The sequence below is a fragment of the Pseudopipra pipra genome, chromosome Z, assembly GCF_036250125.1.
Source record: "Pseudopipra pipra isolate bDixPip1 chromosome Z, bDixPip1.hap1, whole genome shotgun sequence".
Taxonomy (NCBI): domain Eukaryota; kingdom Metazoa; phylum Chordata; class Aves; order Passeriformes; family Pipridae; genus Pseudopipra; species Pseudopipra pipra.
The window spans coordinates 9421127-9443056 of record NC_087581.1 but is presented as its reverse complement, the minus strand read 5'-3'; the positions used below and the strand labels follow the sequence as shown (position 1 = coordinate 9443056).

The following is a 21930-nucleotide window of genomic DNA, read 5'->3' as shown; positions in this document are numbered from 1 at the left end:
CGGAAAAACTTTGGCATGTGGCAGAGCAAAAGGCTCTTCTTTATTCAGCTCTGAGCTACACTATGTGATGAAAAGCTCAACATTACGGAACTTCCTTCACCCTAGATAAAGGTCCAGGTGAAAACTGGAGACCGTGAACTGGACTCTGTGGCATAGATTAAGTAATCTGAAAACTACACTGGTTTTAACTCAAAAAGCCAGGTCCTGGATGTCATTCCACGTAGAGATGCATAAAACAATTCTGGGAATGTGATCTCAACGCCCTTGTACCTTTTTCCCTTTCCTTGTCTATTTTTTTCATTCTCCTTTTCAAGGGTTACTAGGGCTGACAGATGAATGATTATTATGTTAAATCAATGATCATTAGGGCATAATCCAGCTGTTCGTGTATAATACCTTGTCAGATCTCTCTCTCCCTCCTGCCCTGTGGGACTGTTGGAGTGGTGTCACTGGTTAAACAGACCTGTTTCAGGTTCCTTTCCAATGCTGTGACAACTCCACCCAATGCAATCTCCCACTGCTGCAATGAACACCATGTTCCTAAATCACAGTGTAAGGCACCATGGCACCACTGTGTGCATTAACGTGCACCCCAGAACTGCTCAACATCAGAAAAAAACAAAAGAACTCTCACCCCATTTTCAGGTGCCTCCCTGAGTTCAGGATTGTAATAATCAGGGTGTTTGTGCTCGAACGCCAGCGTAACTGAACCTTTTGAAACTCTTCCATCCCAATCAAAAAGAGTTATTTATAAAGACAGAGACAGATAAGACAGAAAGACAGACAGACAAGATAAGTACTTCTATAAATGCACAAGTGACAGAAGAGATAGAAAGCAGCTCAACAAATAAAGCAGAGCACACACAGACTAGTATTAGCCACACAGGACATGGAAGTTTCTTACTGATTCAGGACTGGGGTATAGGAATTCTTGTCCTCTTCTATGATGGAAACTATCAAAGTGATGAGCTTGGGCCAGAAATCAAGGTTCCTGATGCTGGGGCCCTGTTCCTCAGGAGGAAGGTCCTGACTTTTGTTCTGGGAAGGAAGCCATTGGAAAACAGCATAAACTTTAAGTGGACAGAAAAAGCTGGCAAATGTAGATCACCATTGTGGGCCCTTTCTCTAAAGAGCTTAAAACTAATAAAGACTACTGGTAATTTGCCTGATCTAATGCAAAACATAGTAAACATGCCAAACCATGTTGCTTACTGGTGGCCTCAAACCCAACTAATCACTGTTTTGTCATTTACCATGCCAAGAGTAGGCCAGGCTCCAGAAGACCTGCTGAGACATTATTTTCCCTAAGCTTATTCCAAATACTTGCTTTCTAGGCACCTGCTTGATGACTATATCCACACTGACACATTGTGTGTGCGTTACTACACAGTGGTTGGAGGAGGTTTTATGGATTTGAAAACAGCTTGTGTCTAGAGGCACCTCCTAAACCCAGAGCAGGATACTGGCTGCTAGAAAACAAGGTAAAATTTCACTGCTCGGGGTTTATATATGCTAAAGTTTCCTGGATCAGTCTACATCTGCTCTAATTGGCTTTTGCTCATTCAAAGCTACATCAAACCTTCCCTTCACAAGTAACTGCTGAGGCTGGCAAAATGCATCATAATTAGTGTAAAACAATTATCATCCTCCACTTACTAATTAGCGCTCATTATTTGATTACAAGTTTCGTGCATTCAGAAGATAACAAGTCACGTAATTTTGTTTGTGTTGGCTTTTTGTATCAATTAGTATTCTCGTTATTATCTTAAGAAAATCAGAAACTTGGACTTCAGCCTTCTTATCAGCTACTCACAGGGTCTGTCTGGTACTCGCGGCTGTACAGCTCATGACAGTTGTTGAAAATGTACTCGTAGGTGGAGTTGAGACAAGCTTTTACACAGTCCTTCACTACCTGGCTGGCTCGGGGTGGGCTCTGCAGCTCTTGGACCTGACAAGGAGACAACAAAGAGAGTCAAACAAAGAATTGCTCATAAATCAAACAGGGAAGGAACACACCACCGGTTTGGGAACCACCCAGGGCTTGGTGGATCTGCTTTCAGCGACTTGTGCTATCGGTGACCTGAAGCCACAAGTGGGTCACTCTCCCCAGGCATCAAAGAGTACTGATGACACTTATCTCCCCATTGGACCATTTGCAGAATAAAAACAGATTTTGAAAGGCCAAGGAAGATTCCTCAAAATAGACAGATCATGTGGCTTGATACGTTTATAATCTGAGCCAAACACGCAATTTCTGCTGAATTTATAGGATTTTGTTATGAAGCCAGCGAGTAATCTTTCCCAACACTGGAAAAATGTGCAACAGACCAGCAGAGCAGATAACATCTGATCTGGAAAGTCTTGCTGAAGACCACTCATATGCCTTTAAATACAAAAACTTGCATTAAGGACATCTTTCATCACAAGCTTTATTGAATTTTAAAGCACACCAGAATCCCTAGGGTCATGCCAACTGATACGCCTTCTCCTCTTGCAACAGCAGCTGTTTTCATTATTTCATTGTTATATTGCTTTAGAAAAATGCTGCAGGAGCACTTCAAACTAAACAGATAGGCAGGCATCACCCTGTAAATACAACAATAACCCAGCAATTCTGATACTGTCAGTATCTCACAACTTCTCAGAGTATTTCTATAAAGCAAACTTTCAATACAGACAGATTGCCTGAATGAACACTCTTAAAATGAAGTTCCAAAACATCATTTACCCTAAGGGTTAGGAGTAAAATTTTAAGAACTTCCTGAAACAGTTAAAATTAAACACTTGTTTTTTGATAAGATAAGAATTTCTATGTGACATGTACAAACAGATGACAGTAGGTTGTAAACTTTTAAAAAAAGTTTAGAAACCAATAATCAGGAATCAAAAATAATCTCATTACGCACTGCTAGAACAATAAACTTAACTATGGAACCAGCACATTAGCATTCATAAGAACTCTCCTGGACCTCTACTGAGAGATATTATCTTGTTGCAGTATTTTACCCTCCATGAGATAAATTATAAAATATTTACTAGATAAAAGATAGTGAATAGATGGTAGTGGCTTATGTTACAGTTAGTTTTATAGGAAAAGCTTCCTAATGATGTTAACAGAAGCAAATTATCTTCCTAAAACTAGCCAATTTTCTTTATTCCTTCTCCTTTCTTTTTTTTTATGCCATATTTATGACTGAAGAACCCTAGGCAAAAAACAATTTACATCTTCTCAGTGCAAAACACAGTGAAGTAAAGACAAAATGTGGATGTTTATACATGTTCACAGATGATTTCCATCTTCCTTAAGTGTCTAAAGCACAACAGTGTTAAACAATGCTTTGAAAATAGGAAATCAGCTCCTAGGGGAAAAACTAAAGAGATGCCATTCCCATCCCCACCCATATCACTACCTTCATCCTGAAAAAGGTGATGCTGGTCAGCAAATCCACTGTAGACTTCAGGTCCTGCAGGCGTTCACGGCTGCTGGCTGGGAAGTTATTCTGTTGACAGAAAAGGGAAATCCTGTTGGAAAGCACAGCCAGATCCATGCAAGGCTACAAGCATGTGCTAAATAAGGAAACTGTCTTGGAAACATTTCCTGCTCAAGAAGCTTGTACCAGTCAAAACAATGCTCAATAAATAAGGCCTTTTTGCTGTGGGAGCTTATCTGTTTGCTTAATTAAATAGATTCTCATAAGAACGCAAAGTCCATGGATGCCAGGAGACTGACGGCCCTCGGCAGCAGGAAATCTCTCCTTGGCTGTTGAAGAAGCAGGCTGGGAACAGCCTCACCCCTGGCAGCCCTGGCCTCTTGCCTGAGGTTGCCTGTGTGGGTCCTTTCCTTTTTGCACTCACTGCTTGGTGTTTTGGCTTCCCTTCTGAGATGCTAAGAGATGTGGGAAACAAAGTGGACTGAGAAGGAAAAATGAGCACCGTTCCCTCTAAGAAGATATTGTAACCACTCAGCCACCTGTAAGACCCCATCTGCCAAGGTAACTTATGCATCCTTCAGTGCCTCCTTCCCTCTAATGCATTTATTTTACACACCCTTCCCATCACCCTGCTGTCCACAGCCGTAGACGCCTTCCTCTTCCACTCTCTGGCTCCCAGTGAAATTAGAAGTCTTGTCCCTTCCATATATGACACATATTTGTGTATGTGCACATATGTATATATATGTGTGTAAATACATATGCTGAATGCAGAAAGCTTCGCTTCTTGCATGAGATCCTCCATTTCTGACCTAAGGCACTGCACCCTTTCCTACACTCCCACTCTCTCCAACCTGTGTCCTTTAACTCCATTCATGTTCCTCAGCAGGGTCTTACATTAAAGCTGATATGATTTTTGGTTTTGCTGCAAGTACAATAGCAAAGGCAAGCTTCACTTGGGTAATCTCTTCTTGTTTGCAAGTTCAAAAATTATTAGATACAAAGGTGAAAAAGGGCAGAGGAGAACAAGTGTTCACTTTTTATTGAGGACTTGCAGAAAAATACAGTCTCTTGACAGTAGTAATTGAGTATTACTGCAGTTCAGCTAACCACTGCAAAGAATTTAATTTGCAGTTATTTGTAGATGCTCATTCCTAGATAACTCTCCTTTTAAGGTTAACTTGTCTACACATGGGCTCTCTGGAACTCAGGGTATTTATCAAAATCAAAGCCTTTGAAGGGTCAAGATCTAAGTACAAATCACTGGATGAATGTGAAATGCTATCTCCTGTCTTGAAAGCTGCAAACTAACACCTTTTCTTCCATAACTTAACCTGCCCTTCAGGGGTCTTAAAATAATTACTAAATGGTCTCAAATTGCTTCAGACATTTCTCTAAATATAATGGCAATTGGATAACACCTGAAATATTTAAACTACACAAATCTTTCCTGGTCCTTTGTGTAAGACCTTACTCGTCTGTGCACAGGTCAGTTGCATTAGCCACTGAAAAGCAGCTTTTAATGAAGACCAAGCAAACAAAAAAGGCATCACTGCTACAGATTCCTATTGCCATGCGTTGATAATTTGCCTTCTGCTACTCGGTGGCTCTGTTTAGACCTTCTCTTACTGGTACTGTAGCTTTAGAATAGCTCTTCATACCATATTCCTTTTATCTTCTTTTGCACCCTGCCCCTTTTCCTTTTTGTTTTCTCTTCCTACTGCACTTCTCTTAATCCGCTCATGTTTTTCTCTTACATATGTTTGTCTGCATTTCAGATGAATGCACTAATCAGAAGAGGATCTAGTTTAAAATAAATAAATAAAATCAAAGCTCACATTTGCCACCATTTTTACAATTTTCAATTAATTAATCACCAATTGAAATAATATGGCAAGGAAATTAAGGAAAAAAAAGCCAAGTCACGTGATAAGACTATATTGACTTTGCAGTAGCAGAGGAAGAAAACAAAGGGTTTATGAAGCCTGTTAGACTAATGCCAACATTTAAAACTCATCTCTTCACAAAATGTTGAAGAGGACAGAATCTAAACCTGACAATGTATCTTGTAGATCCAAAGTTAGGGACAGCGATTCGAGTTTGCCAAACCTCAAATAAGTGACAACATGGCTGTGGGTCCTCTAAAATATTTCTGTCATACTAGGGGAGAACAACTCTATTTTCCATTTTTAGATGACACCTGAAGGAGCTGATAAGAGTAATTAAAATAATTTAATCCAATCCAACTTGCATTTCTGGGAGAGTGTCAGAGATGAGCACAGTTCACAATCCTCAAATTATTTCAGAAGGCTTGAGGAAGTTATAATGGAAAAAAAAAACATGATCCATGAGGAAAACTAAATGGTATATTTAAGTAACAAGTTTGTCATGACAATTTCTTAAGACACAAACTACACAAAAAGTTAGAAACATATGAGAAATCCAAATGGTGTGTTTCCCCTCTGCCCACCAGAACGCCTGAAAGAACTATATTTATTCTCACTCACCCTGTACATTGAGAGATCAATCCGAAGTGAATTATGAAGCTGGTCCAGAAGCTTCACAAATCGTTCTTTCTGTTGAGAACACCAATAAACATCACTTATCATCACTGTCCAATCGATGTTCAGAGTAAGCAGCAGGCTATCAGGTAATTAGTGTCAGATCTCATGAGAGCAGGAGGAAGCAGTATGGATACATGGCGTTGTGTAAAGAGTGTTTTCTTTCAATTCTTGAATTTACTTTTAAACTGTAATTATTTCTGAAGTCTGTGTAATGTTAGAATTGTCAGAAAAAACACTCCATTATTACTCTGAAGTAGAGGCAGAAGAGAAACCCCTTTGATTTCTAGTCTGCAATTTAAACCAAACTTGTATTTAAGAGAAAATATTTATTCAGAGATGGATAAAGTACAGCAGAAAAGAGTCTAATTCAGAGCAATAACACAGCTGCAAGATCTTATCTATTAGTTCAGTGACAAGTATTATAGGCTTCTTGTGACATATCTTCTTGAGGTCAGATTTCTCCACTGGATTCTGATTTGGCATTGTGAACACCTCCTCAATCTACTCATGAATTCTCAATTTGATGGGTAGCATAAGCCTTTCCAAATACTTTGCCAGCATACTCAGCTCCACCACGAGTTATGTCAAAAATATTTTAACCATTAAAGGGATAGACATTTCTTGTGGCTTCGAGTTTGTTTTTTCTTCCTTAAAGCAGTTGCTATTTTTAAAAATAAAGTTCTGAAATTACTAGATCACATGGTATATTTCAGCAACAGCATCAACAGGCAGAGTTTAGTACTGTTTGCTCATTCCATACCATCTGTGCTCTATTGTAACGTGAACATAAAGAATAAACATCACAATGCATTACACTGATTGGTAACAAAAATGCATGACGATGACGACAATAAACCCATGCTCTTTGTACAGTCTGAAAGAGTTTTACTGCTTCCAACTCCTCACAGATTTAATGTTCCTTAAACAGGAGTTATTTATTGAAAGGCAGAAGCACCGTAGGGAAGTTACAGAAGTCCAGCTGTAACATCACGCAAACACGCAAACATACCCCAAAATTGGAGGCTGCAAAGCGGTCCGAAGCAGACACGTTTGTGGAGGCAGTGGTGTGTGCATAATAAGCATTGATATTGGCAAGTAAGGTGCTCATCACAGCTGGCACGCCTGGGCACATGTATTTAGAAGAGAGACACGCAAAATGCCTGCAAAAGAACAGTTCTGTAAGTCATTCTGGTCTCCCTTGTGTAGCAGTACTTGACTTTATCCCTTTAATAGACCCCGTGTTCTGGCGGGCACTGATGAACAGATGCAAGTTGTTTCATCCCTTTACGCAGCTTTCCAGCATCTCAGGGCCTTTTTTCAGAACGATGCCATCTAGACAACAGCTCAAAATGAGAAATCCCTTCACTACAGCCCTTTCTAGATCATAAACCAACTGTTTGCTGCCAACAGTTTGTGACTCCAATCATACCCTGGGTCTTCATGCCAATTCCTAGAACCAAGCCTGACACAAGGTAATCTATATAATTTGCTGCTGCTCAAGGCAGACATGTCACCCTCAAGGGTTCTGAGGTGACATGAAGCAGCAGCAACTGCCTCAGAGAGGCACAGAGAGAGCACACACGCTGGTATTTCTGTGCTGCACTGATATGTGATTCCTTATGGCTGACCCTTCCAGCCTGCAGGAAGCATGCACGTTCATTTGCATTTTCCCATTCTCTCATTAAATGCAAGGAACCCTCCTTCACAAAATCTCAACATTATGCCAGGAGCACCCAGGCTTGTGAAATGATTAAATAATCAAAGAAAATCCATTAGACATACAAGGGGAAAAAAATAATCAGAACTTAAGAGGTCTTGTATTATGGGACATGGCAAGTAAAGTTCATTCCAACAGGCAGGAGAGTTGAGCTGTTTTTAAGCTGGAATCCTCAGAGCTCCCAAACGAAATCTGGAAGCTACTTTCCGAATGTAGCTTTCTCCTTAAGGGACTCACAGAATCATAGAATAGTTTGGGATGGGAGGGACCTTTAAAGGTCCACCCCTACAGTGAACAGGGACATCTTCAACCAGACCAGGTTGCCCAAAATCCCCGACCGTGAACATTTCCAGGGATAGGACATCTACTACCTCTGGGCAACCTGTCCATCCAGGGTTTAGCACCCTCATTGTAAAAAATTTCTTCCTTTTATCTAGCCAAAATTTACCCTCTTAAAAGTTTAAAATCATGCTTGCTACATGATACTTATGTACCAACTGGTCATCCAGGCACTTGGTAAATAAATATAAGCACATAAAATGGCTTTGTTTAGCTTTAAGAAGAGAAGGTGTGAGGAGTGGGGATCTAATCAGTGTCTTGACTACTTAGCAGAGAGGGGAAGGTTATAATCATAGAATCAATCATTAAGGTTGGACAAGACCTCTGAGATCATGGATTCCAACCATTAATGTAGCACTGCCATGTTCACCACTAAACCATGGCCCTAAGTGCCACAGCCACACGTTTTTGAACACTTCCAGGGATGGCAATTCCACCATTTCTCTGGGCAGCCACTCAGTGAGAAGACTGAGCCAGGCCAAAATGCTTTTAGAGGGAGGACTAAAAGATAGGCAGCAGTATGCTGCAGCTACAGCATAAGCAATTCAAAGTACGATTTTCCAGTCTGGATTTTAACCAGGAATTTCTTTCCCAGAGTACTACAGCCCGAAGACAGGAGCCAAGAGAGGTAGCACACCTTCATCCTTGGAAATTTTCCACTTAATAAAAGAGCCCCGAGCAGTCTGGTCCAACTTCCAAGTTAGTCCTGCTATAAGTAGTGACTAGACCTTCAGAGAAACCTTCCAATTCTTTTCCATTTTGGCTTTAACCAATAGGCAGAAAAGCTGCTTGCAAGGTGACGTAAGAACAGTTCATAACTCATCCAAGGACCCATAACCCAAAACTTTCAGCTTCTAATGTGAAAAAGTTCACTTTTGTCTGCTACATATTTACATTTGAAATAAGAAATGAGCCAGGCACAGCACTACTAGTCTTTAAGAAGAATGACTAATCCTAAGTCCAAGTGAAAGTATAGTGACAAGGAAAAAGTTCTTTGAAGATAAAGAACTGCATTAGCCTAGCTCCAAAGAAGACAAATCAGTTGCTCCATTACTCAAACTTTCTATAAATGCCTTCAGCAGCACCTGGGAAATCAGTCACTTCAAAGGACTATAACAATTGCTGCAACAGTTGTGTAGGACAAATACTTTCGCAAAACCTCATCCCTTCTCACATCATCAGGAGTATTCATGGGAACCCTGAGTAAAATCTTTTTAACAGAAGAGTTCTCAAATAAGGATTTTTGAGAGTCTTAAAACAGCAATGTCTCAGCCACCAATAATAAAATATGGTAATTTACGCTAGTGAAGTTGGTGTAATTCCTTAGAATTAGTTTTAAAGGTGTTCACACAAAGTGTTGAGATAGAAGCTTAATTCCAGCACTTTGTCAGACATTAATTTCTCGACTTTGAGGAAACTGGTGATTCAGAGACAGGCTCACAGCAAGCCCCATAAGGAGCAGCTGTCACTGCCAAGCCTTCCATCACCAGCACACTTCATCATCTAAATAGTAAAAGTCACATCAGTTAGTTACACCAATTATGTGCCCTGAAGACCACACAAAATGTGTCTTACGTCATGGCCTGGTATATCGATTCAATGCCGTAACGCATCGCAAATTCATCCACGATCTCTTGCGCTGTCTCGTCAAAATACACCTTCCAGGCATCATCTCCTTTGGCATCAGGGATCTTCACCACCCCATTCCCTTGCACATCTGTGAGATGGTGAAAGAGGTTCTGAAAGACAAAGCAGGAGTAGGTTTGTGTGTGAGGCTGCTGAGGCCTTTAAGCAAGATTCACGAAGATCTTGGAAATGCTGAGGTGGTGGCACTAACACAAATTCCCTTGTTCTCCTCCTTTTTCTTTCCCCCTACCCATTCTGTGTTTTCTGCTTTTGCCTTCTTTTCTTCTTGAGTGCTCATAGCTGAATATTTTGCATGTGGACCTACAACTTTACCCAGCAGACATTGTGAACAATGCAGAACAGTGCTTCAGTGCTCTGAAACCACACACTAATTAGTTTCCTGAAACCTACACATTTCTGTCCTCGGAAAGAAATGTCTTGGACAACCTATTTAAACTAGCTGACGTTACAGCTCTGTATCAGCATTGTAATTATTATCATACAGCAGAACAGCCCAAGGAGTGGTTTTTCTTCTGAGAAGGATACCCTTAAGATCACCCCTAGCAACTAGACACTTGCATTATTATTCATCATAACCTTTCACTTTATCTAACACTACAAAAGTTTTCAGCTATCATTGCTGTGCAGAAATTGCACAATCAGCTCAGTGGGTTTCTCAGTTATCCTCAAATTCAAGACATTTGCAGATTCATCAGCCTTTCAGACAGCTGGCTCCCTGCAGTAAGGGGTGCAAAAGTCTAATGATCTCATTAGTAGTTAGAGGACTGTGCTTTACAGTACTATTTTTCCTGATTAAATTATACTTGCTGTAAATCATCTTCATTTTAGAATACACAAATGAAAGAAGGGGATACTTAAAATGAGACCTATTTGCAAAAAAACAGCAGCAAGTGATCATGGATGTTCAAAGGAAAAAAAAAAAAGAAACAGCTTATCAAACAGAAGCCATCACTGAATTAAAAAACAAATATGTATTGAAGGAGACAACGCAGCCTACTAAAAGAAGCCTACTAATGTTTTTTCTAAGCTCCATATCTGTCCCATAGACAGCTCCTTGGTAAGGCTAGAAGACACCACAGGACTCATCCAGCCCAGTGTCTGGATAAATATGTTGTTCCTGTTGATGAACGATCTACTCTGTGATGCAACTGCCCTTCTTGTCTAAGATGAATTTACTTAAACCTCCCTGGACTTTAGGATATTCTTGTATAGAAGGCTCTGACTACTCTTCCTTATTCAGGCACTCAGAGTCTCACCCTGCCACCCGATTCTCTTTGACATAGGTAGACTGGGCACCATGCATCTCTCCAAGGCAGGGTTATTCCTTTAGTCCTTTTCCTAAGTCATCTTTGGGTTTCTTCCAACTTCTGCAGCATTGTCTCCCCAGCTCAGCCCATCCTGAGACAGGTCGGTACCCAGTAACCTCAGCTGATCTTCTGTTCCCCAAAAGCACAGTTCTGTTCCCCCAAGCTGTTGTACATAACTACACACCAGTGCAGCAGAACAAAAGAATTTATATCACCAATATATGCATCACTCAACAGCCAGAAACAAAGCCCTCCACAATCATAATTTACCTACAAAGCATTTTAGTATGCATCCTCTAAAGAAAGACATAGCTCCAGTACACATTGAAAACATCACTCAAGGAATTTCAAAGGTTTCTCCACATTAAACTCATCTTTAATTGATTCTGAGTGGATCCAATGCCTCATCTCTGCCTAACAGTAGTACAACTGTGACATGGAATGGACTGAGCCAGCCAGTCCCCAGCATGGGGGACACAGCCTAAAGCTGCCTTTGCCTTTCTGACAAATGCAGGTCTGATGATTCACTGTGTTACCAGGCCTGCATAGCAGGGAAAGCAAAGCTCACCTAGGGCAAAGTGGCACATTCCAGGGAAATGAATGTCAGAAAATTGCTTTTTCAGTAGTCAGAAGGAACATGGTGATGTTCCCGTCTCTTACCTCGTGAAGGCAAGTGTACTGAATATGATATGGAGCCACCTTCTCCTCGCCTTTGATCTCCACACTGATTTGCAGACGAATAGCCCCGGACACTGCAGACTTATCTGTTCTTTTCTCTAGAAGGAAAAAAACATCAGCAACTATATGCATTGTTCATGTTCAGAGCACAGACATCTTGGGGTGACAACACTGGCAAAGAAACTGCTGGAAGCTCAGGCTGAGTCATCTCAGAGAAAACTTTCTCTTTTCTTTCAAAACATTGAATACTAAGTAGACATCAGCAAAACAACTGCCATGATACACCCTCAATATGACACATCTAGCTAGAACTATGTACATTTTTAGACATAAGACAGCCTTTCCATCAGCAAATGTGCTACAGGGTCTTGGATTCAGTCAGCTGAACTGGAACCACCAAGGACAGATTCCTTTCCTGAGAACAGGGCTGAATGATGTGGAATTCTTCCCTAACTTCACCATAGCCCTGAACTCCTGGGAATTGCTGGCTGTCCCTATCAAGAAGATTTTGGATCTCCTACGACTATTACTGTGCCTGTCAACTCAGCACCATTTGGTTACTTGCTAGTACTTTCCTCAACAGTCACTGGGAAAGGTCTCAACAACCTGCCAGCCCAGTGCAGTGCACTTGATGGTTCTATAGTCAGGCAAAACGTTTGTGTTAAAACAAAACAAAAAAAAAAGGATGTATGTAAAAGGGCAGTATGCCTCCAGCACAGGTGGAATACAGTCCTGCCCCAAGCATTTCACCCATTGTACTTTTCAATGCCTGACAGACAAAACTCATCAACCCTCTGACATGTTACACTCCATTTTATCTGGGATCAGCTTTGCAGCTGCTCTGCAGTGGCATCATGTACCCTTTGAAACCACATAAGCTTTTTTTTATTTCCTTTCTTGCAAGTTGTCCATATGCATCCAAGTGCTATCAAACATTGCCAAACTAACACGTAACATTTTCAGTCCCAAAGCCCTGCTCACCAAGGTTGTACCACACATCCATTTCTCCGCTCAGAGTACGAACTTCAATGATTGTCTGCCCCAGGAAATCATCTGACTCGCGTTTCAGTCTCTGCTTGACACGAGACTTGATGTCATCATCTTCATCCCACACTCGCACCTTGATCCGGTCAGAGGAATTATGGCACTCACTGCAAACAAGAGAAGTGTAATTTATTTAAGAGTGCATAATGCAGCCAACATTTATATGCGACACACTTCGCGTTCCTCTTGACCCATTCATTCAGCATTAGAGGGATGTATTAGCAAAATCTATTAGCAAAATGTAAACAATGCCTGTTTATTTAAAAGTGGAGCATCTGGTATGAACTACTCAACAACCTCTTGGTGCGCTCTAAATGCTCCTGTGACACGGCAGATACTGCACTCCAGATGCAAGCTGAAGGACTGCCCTGCCCTGACCTCGACCACCAACTTCACACTTACTAAGTGGTTGTGACTCTCCTGCTTGTCCTCACTGTCAGCAGCAGCTCCCCAAACTTGGGAATTCTCTTCACAGTTGACTGTGAAGCCCACAGAAACCTGGGGATAGCTAAACTGGTAAATGCTTTCATATACCCCCCAAAAATGACGATGAGCATCTCACTGGTTTCAGTAGCTCACTACATCAATGACCCTCTGTTCAGCTGTAGGTGCTAAGGGCTACCTGTATTTATGCAGTATCTAGGACAGCACAGTCAAGGTCTGTGACACACACCCTTCACGCTGGTTTCTAAGAAAAGGATAAATAGCTCAGGTGGAGGTAGATCTCTTACTTCAAAATAGTCACAAAGCAGTAGTGTATGAATGCACAATACATTACAACCAAATGATGCACATACTGCCTGAGGGGAAAGGGTGGGGTACAGTAATTACAGCACTGGTATTTAATGACTAGAATTGATTCTGCCCATTATTCACAGCTTAGACTGATACTTTGTGCTCTGAGCAGATCAATAATGACATTTTCATTAAGAGAAGTAGTTTACTGTTTGATGAATTGGCACCCTTCAGTTTAATGCACAGGCAGAATTTGCAGACTCTCCCTCTTTTTTAGGTGTTCGCCTTTTGTAGATCCAAAAAAGCTCTTGGATGACAGAAGTGGGTAGAAGAACTGTATTATAAGAGCTCTGTTCATTTACAGGGCATGCAATAAAGCAATTTGAATGCTCATATGAGACCATGACAAGGGTGATTACTCACCATAACCACTACCAATGTCTACCCTCAAGCAAATAGAATATATGAAAACAGGCAACTGCTGCTGAAGGCCTGTTTTCCAGCCTTTTTAACACTAACATGCTGCATCTGTTGCTAAGCAACAGGGAGAAAGAAGAAATGGGTCAGAAGAGATCTGCTAAGCCTGGTCAATAGGATATGGCAGTGACTGGTATGAGCATGCTCTCTCCCAAGAAACCATTTGGGCTCTTACTGCCACCACTGTGATTTAGGACAACATTTAACAGATGTCCATGCAGCTCCTACTGATTTTTCCAGTAGAGAGGGATAGCTGGGAATTATATGGACAAAGTTAGAGGCGATTCCATTCAGTTCTGATCACAGACAGAGCACATCACTGCTCCCTGTCTTTGCTTTGCAATCAATGCTGTATTTAGAGTTCAGAAGAGAAGAGATCCTATGGTTGTTTCCTGGCTTTATTCTCCTCTCCCTCCTTTTTTGCTGCAAGAACATCTTCCTTAACAAAATCATGCAGCCAAGTGTTCACAAGCAGGGAATTCCTGGACTTGCTGTTCCTTATAGCTCTCAAATTTATCTGAGTACATTGCCATATTTACCAGCAACACAGTGTAACCATGCAAAAGAAATCCTCTCTTCCTGACATGGTGTGCTAATGTACAGCCTGGCAGTTTTGTAGAGGCTCAGTGTTGAGAAATGCATGGGTGCCTAAAAACACGGACTAGCACACACTGCCATTTACAAAGCATCAGTAAGTTAAGTCCTGACTTCTTTAGACCTCACCTTCTGGTGTGACAGCACTTCGTTAGGAATGTTTTGATCTTGTTTCTTTGCTACCAATGGTCTTTCCTTAAAGAAAACATTCACTGTTCAGACCTAAATCTAACTTAGGCAGTCCCACATGCATCATCCCACGCTCCTGAGGTGGCTGGCTATCATCCTTCACTCGACTACAGCAGCATAACTCACTGCTAAGTGCTACAGGAAACTTTCCAGTACCAATTACTGAGCTACTGAAGCTTCTATTTTACCACACCTTTCTCTGCTGTTTTTAAGAGACTGCTCAGTTTGTATTCTTTAGACTGGTCCCATGCCAGAGAGTGAGTTTTATCACTTGCTCACAGCATCTGAAAGCCCTGAGCTGGTGGCTCACCATAAAACATCTAGGTCTGTAAGAACCACAGTCATTGCTTTCGGTGGAGTAAAACAAGTGTGTCAAATCCAGTTTACCTTCCAGAGAGCACCCCAAAACAGAACGATGAATACTGGGAGATGGGCTTGCTGATTGGTAGCAGTTTTCTAATTAATTAGTTAGTTAGTCATTAGTTAGTTCTCTAACTAATGACATAGCTTCCAATTTGTGACAGCATCACGACTCTGTAAGACTGTGGCTAACAAGCTCTGCTGCTAGAAGCTTTCCCCTTCATTAGTACAGGAGCTGGCACATTTCTCAAGATGCCTGCCCCACTTCTTGCTATGTTTTTATGAAGCTTGATTTCACTGTGTGCACACATACGTCTGCCCACCCTCCCACAGCCGAGCTCCCACAGCTTTCCCAAGAGGATTCAGAGAAGGAAAGTGACCCCACCGAAAGTAAGAAATTATCAAATGCTTTCAGGTTCTCTTCAGAGTGTGAGAGACTGGAAACCATGTTTGCTATGTACACGGCTCAAAAACTGTCTCTTTTTTTTTATCCATATCATCTTTATGTTTACAGTGGTGCCACTTTTACACTTAAAGATACCAAATAAAGTAATATTTTCCAGAAACAGCACATCAAAATTTTAAGAAAAATTAAAATCAAATACATGGTGATTTTATTTTTTTTTTCCTCATTAACTTTTTCTGCCTGAAGCCAGTGGCTGCTGCAGAGGAAGCAGCTGAGCTTGGTTCTGCTGACTTGCTTTTTATCCCACTCTCTACCTCCATTCTCTTCTACCGCTTCTGTCTTACCCAGCAGCAAAGCCCCAGTACCCACACACATCCCCTGCACTGTCAATATTTGGGTCTCTTCCCATGCCCAGCTAGCAACTGGGCTGAGGGGAAGCACGCGAGCACACGAAGCTGTAGTTAATTCTGTTCTGCGCACACAGTGACATGCCCACACACACGGCAATTAGTATATTGGTGGCTAAACAGAACAAGTAACTGTTGAATTTACACTATAGTTCCTCCCACAATGAAGTTAGTAATTTGCATCCTTCTAATCCAGCTCTAACTTACCAAAAAAAAAAAAGAAAAAAAATTGTAGAAAGTGATTCTTAGTTGTGAGATCTCTGCCCACCTTGGGCCAAATTGGCTCAGATGATGTCAGGGGTCTGGGACAGAGTATTTAATGTGCCTTGTCTCCTCCAAAATGTGGAGAGAAAGAAAAAGGAGAATGACCAGAACACCACTTTTGAACCAATGATTCGTACTTTGAAAGCAAAAACACCTAACAACGTTTGTGCTGAATTTGCTAATTTTGCTTTGTAGAGCTGACAGGCTAATAAAGAAAAAACAGAACAAGTAGATTTAAGCAAGAACAGACAATGAAAATGAAGGATCAGAGGAAGTAACAATATTTTGCAGATTTAAAGCTAGGTTGAAGCTCAGAATTAAGTAATTTTATTGTATTTTGATATTAAAAAATAGTTATGGTTCAAAGAGTCCAGTGAACGTCTATATGTCCATATTCTGTGAGCAGTTTATTTTCAGTGTCATGGCTGATGCAGCTCTCAAGAAGGGCCTGTAAAGTTTCACAGTCTGGTGCAGTGGACATTTCAGACAATAACAGAGAAAAAGAAAGAAAGAAAGTGCAGAGCTGCTTGTAGAAATAATGGATGAGAGAGCAGAAGCCAATACTTTAGGACCTGTGATCATTTTAGGAGGACAGTTTTGCTCCTGAGGAGCACGGCTTAAAAAAAAAGCAGAAGCGATTTTTTTGGAAAATGAGAAAGGAAAATGAGAAAGTTTAGTCACCAGTATGAGAAGGTCCTGTAAAAAGCTATAACAACATACAGAGAGAGCAGGAAAAAAAGTTGGTTGGGGAAATAGTGTGGCTGAAAAAGCCGGAAGATTTGAATATGGTTCAAATGAACTGTCATGACATGGCAGCTCTGTTGTGGCCAACCTCAGTGGGAATGGAAGGCAGAAAACTTCTTAGAACATGTTCACTTTTAAACAATGATAAGACTCATCTACTGGGGAGAAGAAAGGACAGGGGAGAAAACACCACAGGCAAAATTGGAGTGGTAAGAGAATAGAGGAAAAATCCTTAGTACCTTAGAAGTTAAGCACGACAGCACAATAATATGCCCTGAGAGCCAGTTGTTGCTAAGAACAAAGAAATGAGTTTTCTGTTCTTACTGTCATGAAGTTCTTTTCTTAGGGGAACAAGTCTAATCATTTGCTGTTACCCAATGCTACAACACCAACTGACAAATTAATGGTGCAGTTCTAACTACAGAGAGCAGATAAAGTGATTCTGAGCATTACACCCTTAGTTACATTAATTCAGCTTTCCAACAGGTGCTTGCTGCAAGACCTCAACTCTGCGATCAAATTTAAGTCTCACATTGGTAACTGAGCAGGGAAACAAGAGGTATTTTATCAGAGTGCCAGTTTCAGTATCTGTGGTACCTGGAGAAAAAAAAGAAAGCAAGGAAAACCGGATGGCCCCTGCAACACAGTGAAGGGAGGCTGAGGGGCAGAGTTGCAGTGACATTTATAAATACAGTGGTCTCAGAAGGGGAAGTCTAAAATACAGCTCTGGAACAGTCACATATAACCACAGAGATAACTGAAAGATGCTGAGTTTGACAAGAGGCTCAGCAGTTGAAAGGAAAATTGGGGAACGAAATAGAAGCTTTCGTGTGACAAACCAGTGGTTAGCTGAGCAATAGCACCATTCCCAAAGGATTAACAGGAACGTGCATCATGTGGGCTCTGCATGTCCTAGTAAAATACTGATTATCTGCTTGCAGGAGGCACTGCATTTGTTTTAACTCAGTTATTCTTCTGCAGTGAGAAAGAACAAAACATGCCTCTTGCAAACTGTTCAGTGACAATGTAATCTGTTCCAGGCAATGATTTCATACCCACCATTCAAAGCCTCAGACACAGCTGTACTCAGACTATCCAACTTCAAGGGGGTATTACTGTAAAATGAACGAGTTTTGCACCCAGGCCAAGAAAAATGGCAACATCCTGTTTGAATCCAGTAACCTGTAGTGTTCATAGTCATTAAAGACTAAGATGTTCCCTGAATAACAGGTACAGACCAGCAACCTCCAAACAAGCCCAGAGCTCTCCCTTTAAAGCGGAAACTCTGTCCTGAGGTCAAGTTTATCCTCCTAAATGCTGTCTGCTATTGTAAACCATGCAAATGGATGCTCAGCTTCAGCCTTTATAAAAAAAAAGATGCCAGGAACCCCGCAATTTCCACTGACAGTCCAAAACACAACTAAATGGGGAATTACTGTCTTGTTCTAATTGCACTGAATATGGCAAAAATAGCTTCTCTCTAATATTACTGGACTGTTTCCTGAGGAAATGAGAGTTACACAGACTTGTTATGAAAGCTTCTAAATTCCAACAACTTTTGTGAAAAAATAACAGCTAGATGGAGAAGAGAAACCCATACCAGCTGCTGTCCCTGGAAAGCCTGCAGCCAGCTGGCTCCCATGGACCAATCCATACAGACAACTCAGAATCCAGCTGCGGGCAGGACGCTTGCTGCCTTCTGTCCAGCCAGAGTTCAAGGCAAGGGAAGAGAGCTGAGGGCACAGGGGAGAAGGCATCTGGCAAATGAAGGAAGCCACCTATAAGTCATAACTAGAGGAAAGAAACTGGGGTTTACTGCAGAAGGGAAAGGGATGTAAAGCCAAGAGTGTGTGCTCACAGAACAACACGTTTGTATTGCAGGAATGGCTGAAGCTTTCCCCATCAAGCTTCCTGCTGCCAGGCACCATATGTGCAGAGACTCTGCATCAAGCCAGCAACACTTTGAACTTGGCAGAAAAATCAACACCTTATATTTTCAAAGGTCTTCAAACTCCAGTGAAATATACAAAAATCTCTCCATAACAACACATTTCCTAAAGCTACAGATGCAAACATACGAAGAGATAATTTTCAGAAAGAAACAGGACCTGGAAATCACTTGCTCAGGCAACAGAAATACACTGTGAGAACTGGTCATTAATCTAAGCAGATGTCTACAGTTACATAGGCTAGTAATGACCTAAATAGCACCTATAATGGAAACCCAAAGTGCTTTCAACCTTGTCTTTTCTAAAATACGGTTCTAAATCTGGTCTCCTAAATTGGGTCAAGCCTTCCACAACACTTTTTTTTTCCTGAGAATATATGGAAAAGGAACAAAGCCATTTTTAGGAAGAGGTATTTAAGTTAATATACTTTTCCATCCATCACTGTGCATAAGCACAAAAAAACCCGATTTGAAATAGGCTACTGCTGCCTTAAAAATTTAAAACTTGTTTAAGCTGCTTTTAATAAACTTCACTGAGTCTGTAGAAAGAACTCTATCACTCAGCTGTACATAGTCTGCCTTAATTCATGCCATGGATTACAATAACAATGCTATAATTATAATGACTGATGCACAGAGATTTCTGGCTCTATATCCAACCTTTGAAAAGACACTGGAATTGTGTTCATATAAAAGGCACTGTGCCTAATGAACACCAGCTACAAACAAGTCCACCAAGCCAAACAGAAAAGGAATAGCAATAGCTGACATGCATAATAGTAACTGACCTCTCTTGCTCCTGCTGAAACGTTAAGCCATTTTGAACACCAAACTTTTCATATGTTTACTGCAAGGCTTTCAGTAACAACCAGTACACCTTTCTCTCACTATAAGAAATTAACTTCTTTCTAAGAATGAAAGATACCCCCTGCCAAAGCCTTTAAATTTGACAATCTCTTGATTGTCCTGACAATCTCTTATAAAAAAGCTTGGTACGTAGTGGGTATTTTTGGCTTGCATATGTTGATTTAAATTTCCATTTCATTATGGGGTAGAAAATTTTAGAATTTTCCAAAGAGTTGTAAGCTGCAAAAAGATCCATAATTTCAAAATAGAAAGATGGGCGTGTAGAAGACCAGTGCTGCACACACTTCTAAATGACTCTCTCCTCACCCAGCAGAAGAGGAGCTTTGACACCTACTCATGAAATGACACACTGAATCCAGAACTGAATGCTCTCCTGCCATCAGTCTGGACACTGTGCTCCTTCCCTGCATGTCCCCCTGGGATTCCAAGGAAATTAAGACAACACCTATACCATAGGCAAGACAGAAGGTAGCACCAACTCTAAAGCCCAACAGCATGTTATCTGCTGAATCACAGACATGGCGATGAAGTCTAAACAGCAGCACCGTTAAAACTGTGACATTTATCACGTTGTGCTATCTATCTTTAAACAGAGTATTTGTTGAAGCTCCTAAAATTAGAAGGGAACACACTGCAAATACCATGGTAACTACTTGGCATGGTAAATCAAGGTCCTTAAGGCTCCCACACAGACTTACTGCTATTGTGACTAGAGTTATTCAAATGGCACCTAAGCATACTTACTACTTACCAAGCAGCAATGTTACCTTGGATTAAACTAAGAATAAAGTCAAGGGCTTACTAGCCCAAAATAGCACTAAGATTTTTCTGACGTTAATGAGTAGCTCAAAACTGCTTAAAAATAATTTTGTTTGTACTGTACACTGCAAAGACAAAGCTGCGCTGATATAACTCTGATTTTAAAACACAAACAAATTGCATTTTGCAGAGAGATCAACCGCCAAGCAGTTTAGGGAAGAACAGGGAAATAAAAGAAGGAAGGTAGGAGATGGTAAGAAGGAAGAGCTTACACCTTAAAGGAAATAAAGATCTTTGAGATCAAATGAAATCATCCAGAATCTTCAGAAAACGCTTGCTGGATTTCATGTCTCCATTTTGTTTTAATAACACGTTCAATGACAAATTGAGGGTACTGTTTACTTATTCAATAAAAGCAGGATGGAACAATCTATTCTGAGTGTAGCTCATATCTAAAGAATTGTGCCTCCGCTCTTTGCTTTCGATTCAGACATCAATACCTTGGTCATCTTGAAAGCTCCCTCAAGAAACAATGACTCCCTCAAGTTATTGTTAAATTGATTTTCCAAAACTGAAAGAAGAGACTGCTGGTGTGACAGATAACTGACAACTAATTACCTTTAAATTTTGTTGCCAAACACCAGTAGCAGGTCACAACAACATGTCACAGGAAGTTTGCTTAGTCTTTTACATGAATTTTACTCTCATATTACAAAGAATTTTGTTAGCCAGGAACAATAGTCGCTGACTTAAATATTTTCCTTTCTTTCTAGCATTCTCTAGAAACATCAATATAAAAGTGTTCAGAAGGCAGACAATTTGTATATACAAAAGGAAGACAGATGGGATAAATAGGTGTGCACTACATACATTGTAAAAGATGTCAACCCTCCACACAAACACACACACACAGAGCAAAAATAGAACCATCCCAGATTACAGGTGATGTGGGAATGCATTCTGACAGAGAAGACATAGCTGTCAAAGCATAGACATGTACAAACAGGTAAAATGGGAGTGAGAGTCAAGAGCACTCACAAGTAAAACTTCTCTTCCCATACAGGGTTCAGATTCCCAAAAATCGTTTTTGTCCTCTTCTTTGTTTTACCCACTTGAACGGTTACATACGGATCGCTGGACCCAGTCTTGTCTTTGGCCTGCAGACCCTGAGCACACACCACTGAAAGGAAAAGAGAAGGGTTACCACCACCATGCAACAAGACAATGTGGCTGAACACCATGTGAAGCAGCAGCTCATAATGGCCAGAGAAACAGGAATATCACTCATGAGAGCATTTCTGATGAGCCTCAGCTTATGGCGCACTACAGTGCCTGCAGTAGCAACATCTCCATGTGCTACCTGTATGTACACTGAGCAGAAGGAGACACAGGTCAGAGGAGCCCTTCCTCTCTGTTCTCCCTACCTTCACACCAACTGTCTCTAACTTCAGGT

General features: G+C 40.9%; 1 protein-coding gene across 5 annotated transcripts in view; it reads right to left on the bottom strand.

Annotated features, from left to right (window-relative positions):
- Positions 1–21930, bottom strand: part of LOC135407052 (protein unc-13 homolog B-like) — a 109650-nt gene that overhangs the window by 49435 nt on the left and 38285 nt on the right. For all 5 annotated transcript variants that reach the window (XM_064641755.1, XM_064641758.1, XM_064641754.1 and 2 more), the window contains 9 exons: positions 21516–21657; positions 12665–12834; positions 11666–11781; positions 9627–9790; positions 7005–7155; positions 5939–6007; positions 3411–3500; positions 1814–1948; positions 905–1038 (listed from right to left, as the gene is read on the bottom strand). In XM_064641755.1, coding sequence (XP_064497825.1) covers positions 905–1038; positions 1814–1948; positions 3411–3500; positions 5939–6007; positions 7005–7155; positions 9627–9790; positions 11666–11781; positions 12665–12834; positions 21516–21657 — 1171 coding nt within the window. The remainder of the gene's footprint in view (positions 1–904; positions 1039–1813; positions 1949–3410; positions 3501–5938; positions 6008–7004; positions 7156–9626; positions 9791–11665; positions 11782–12664; positions 12835–21515; positions 21658–21930) is intronic.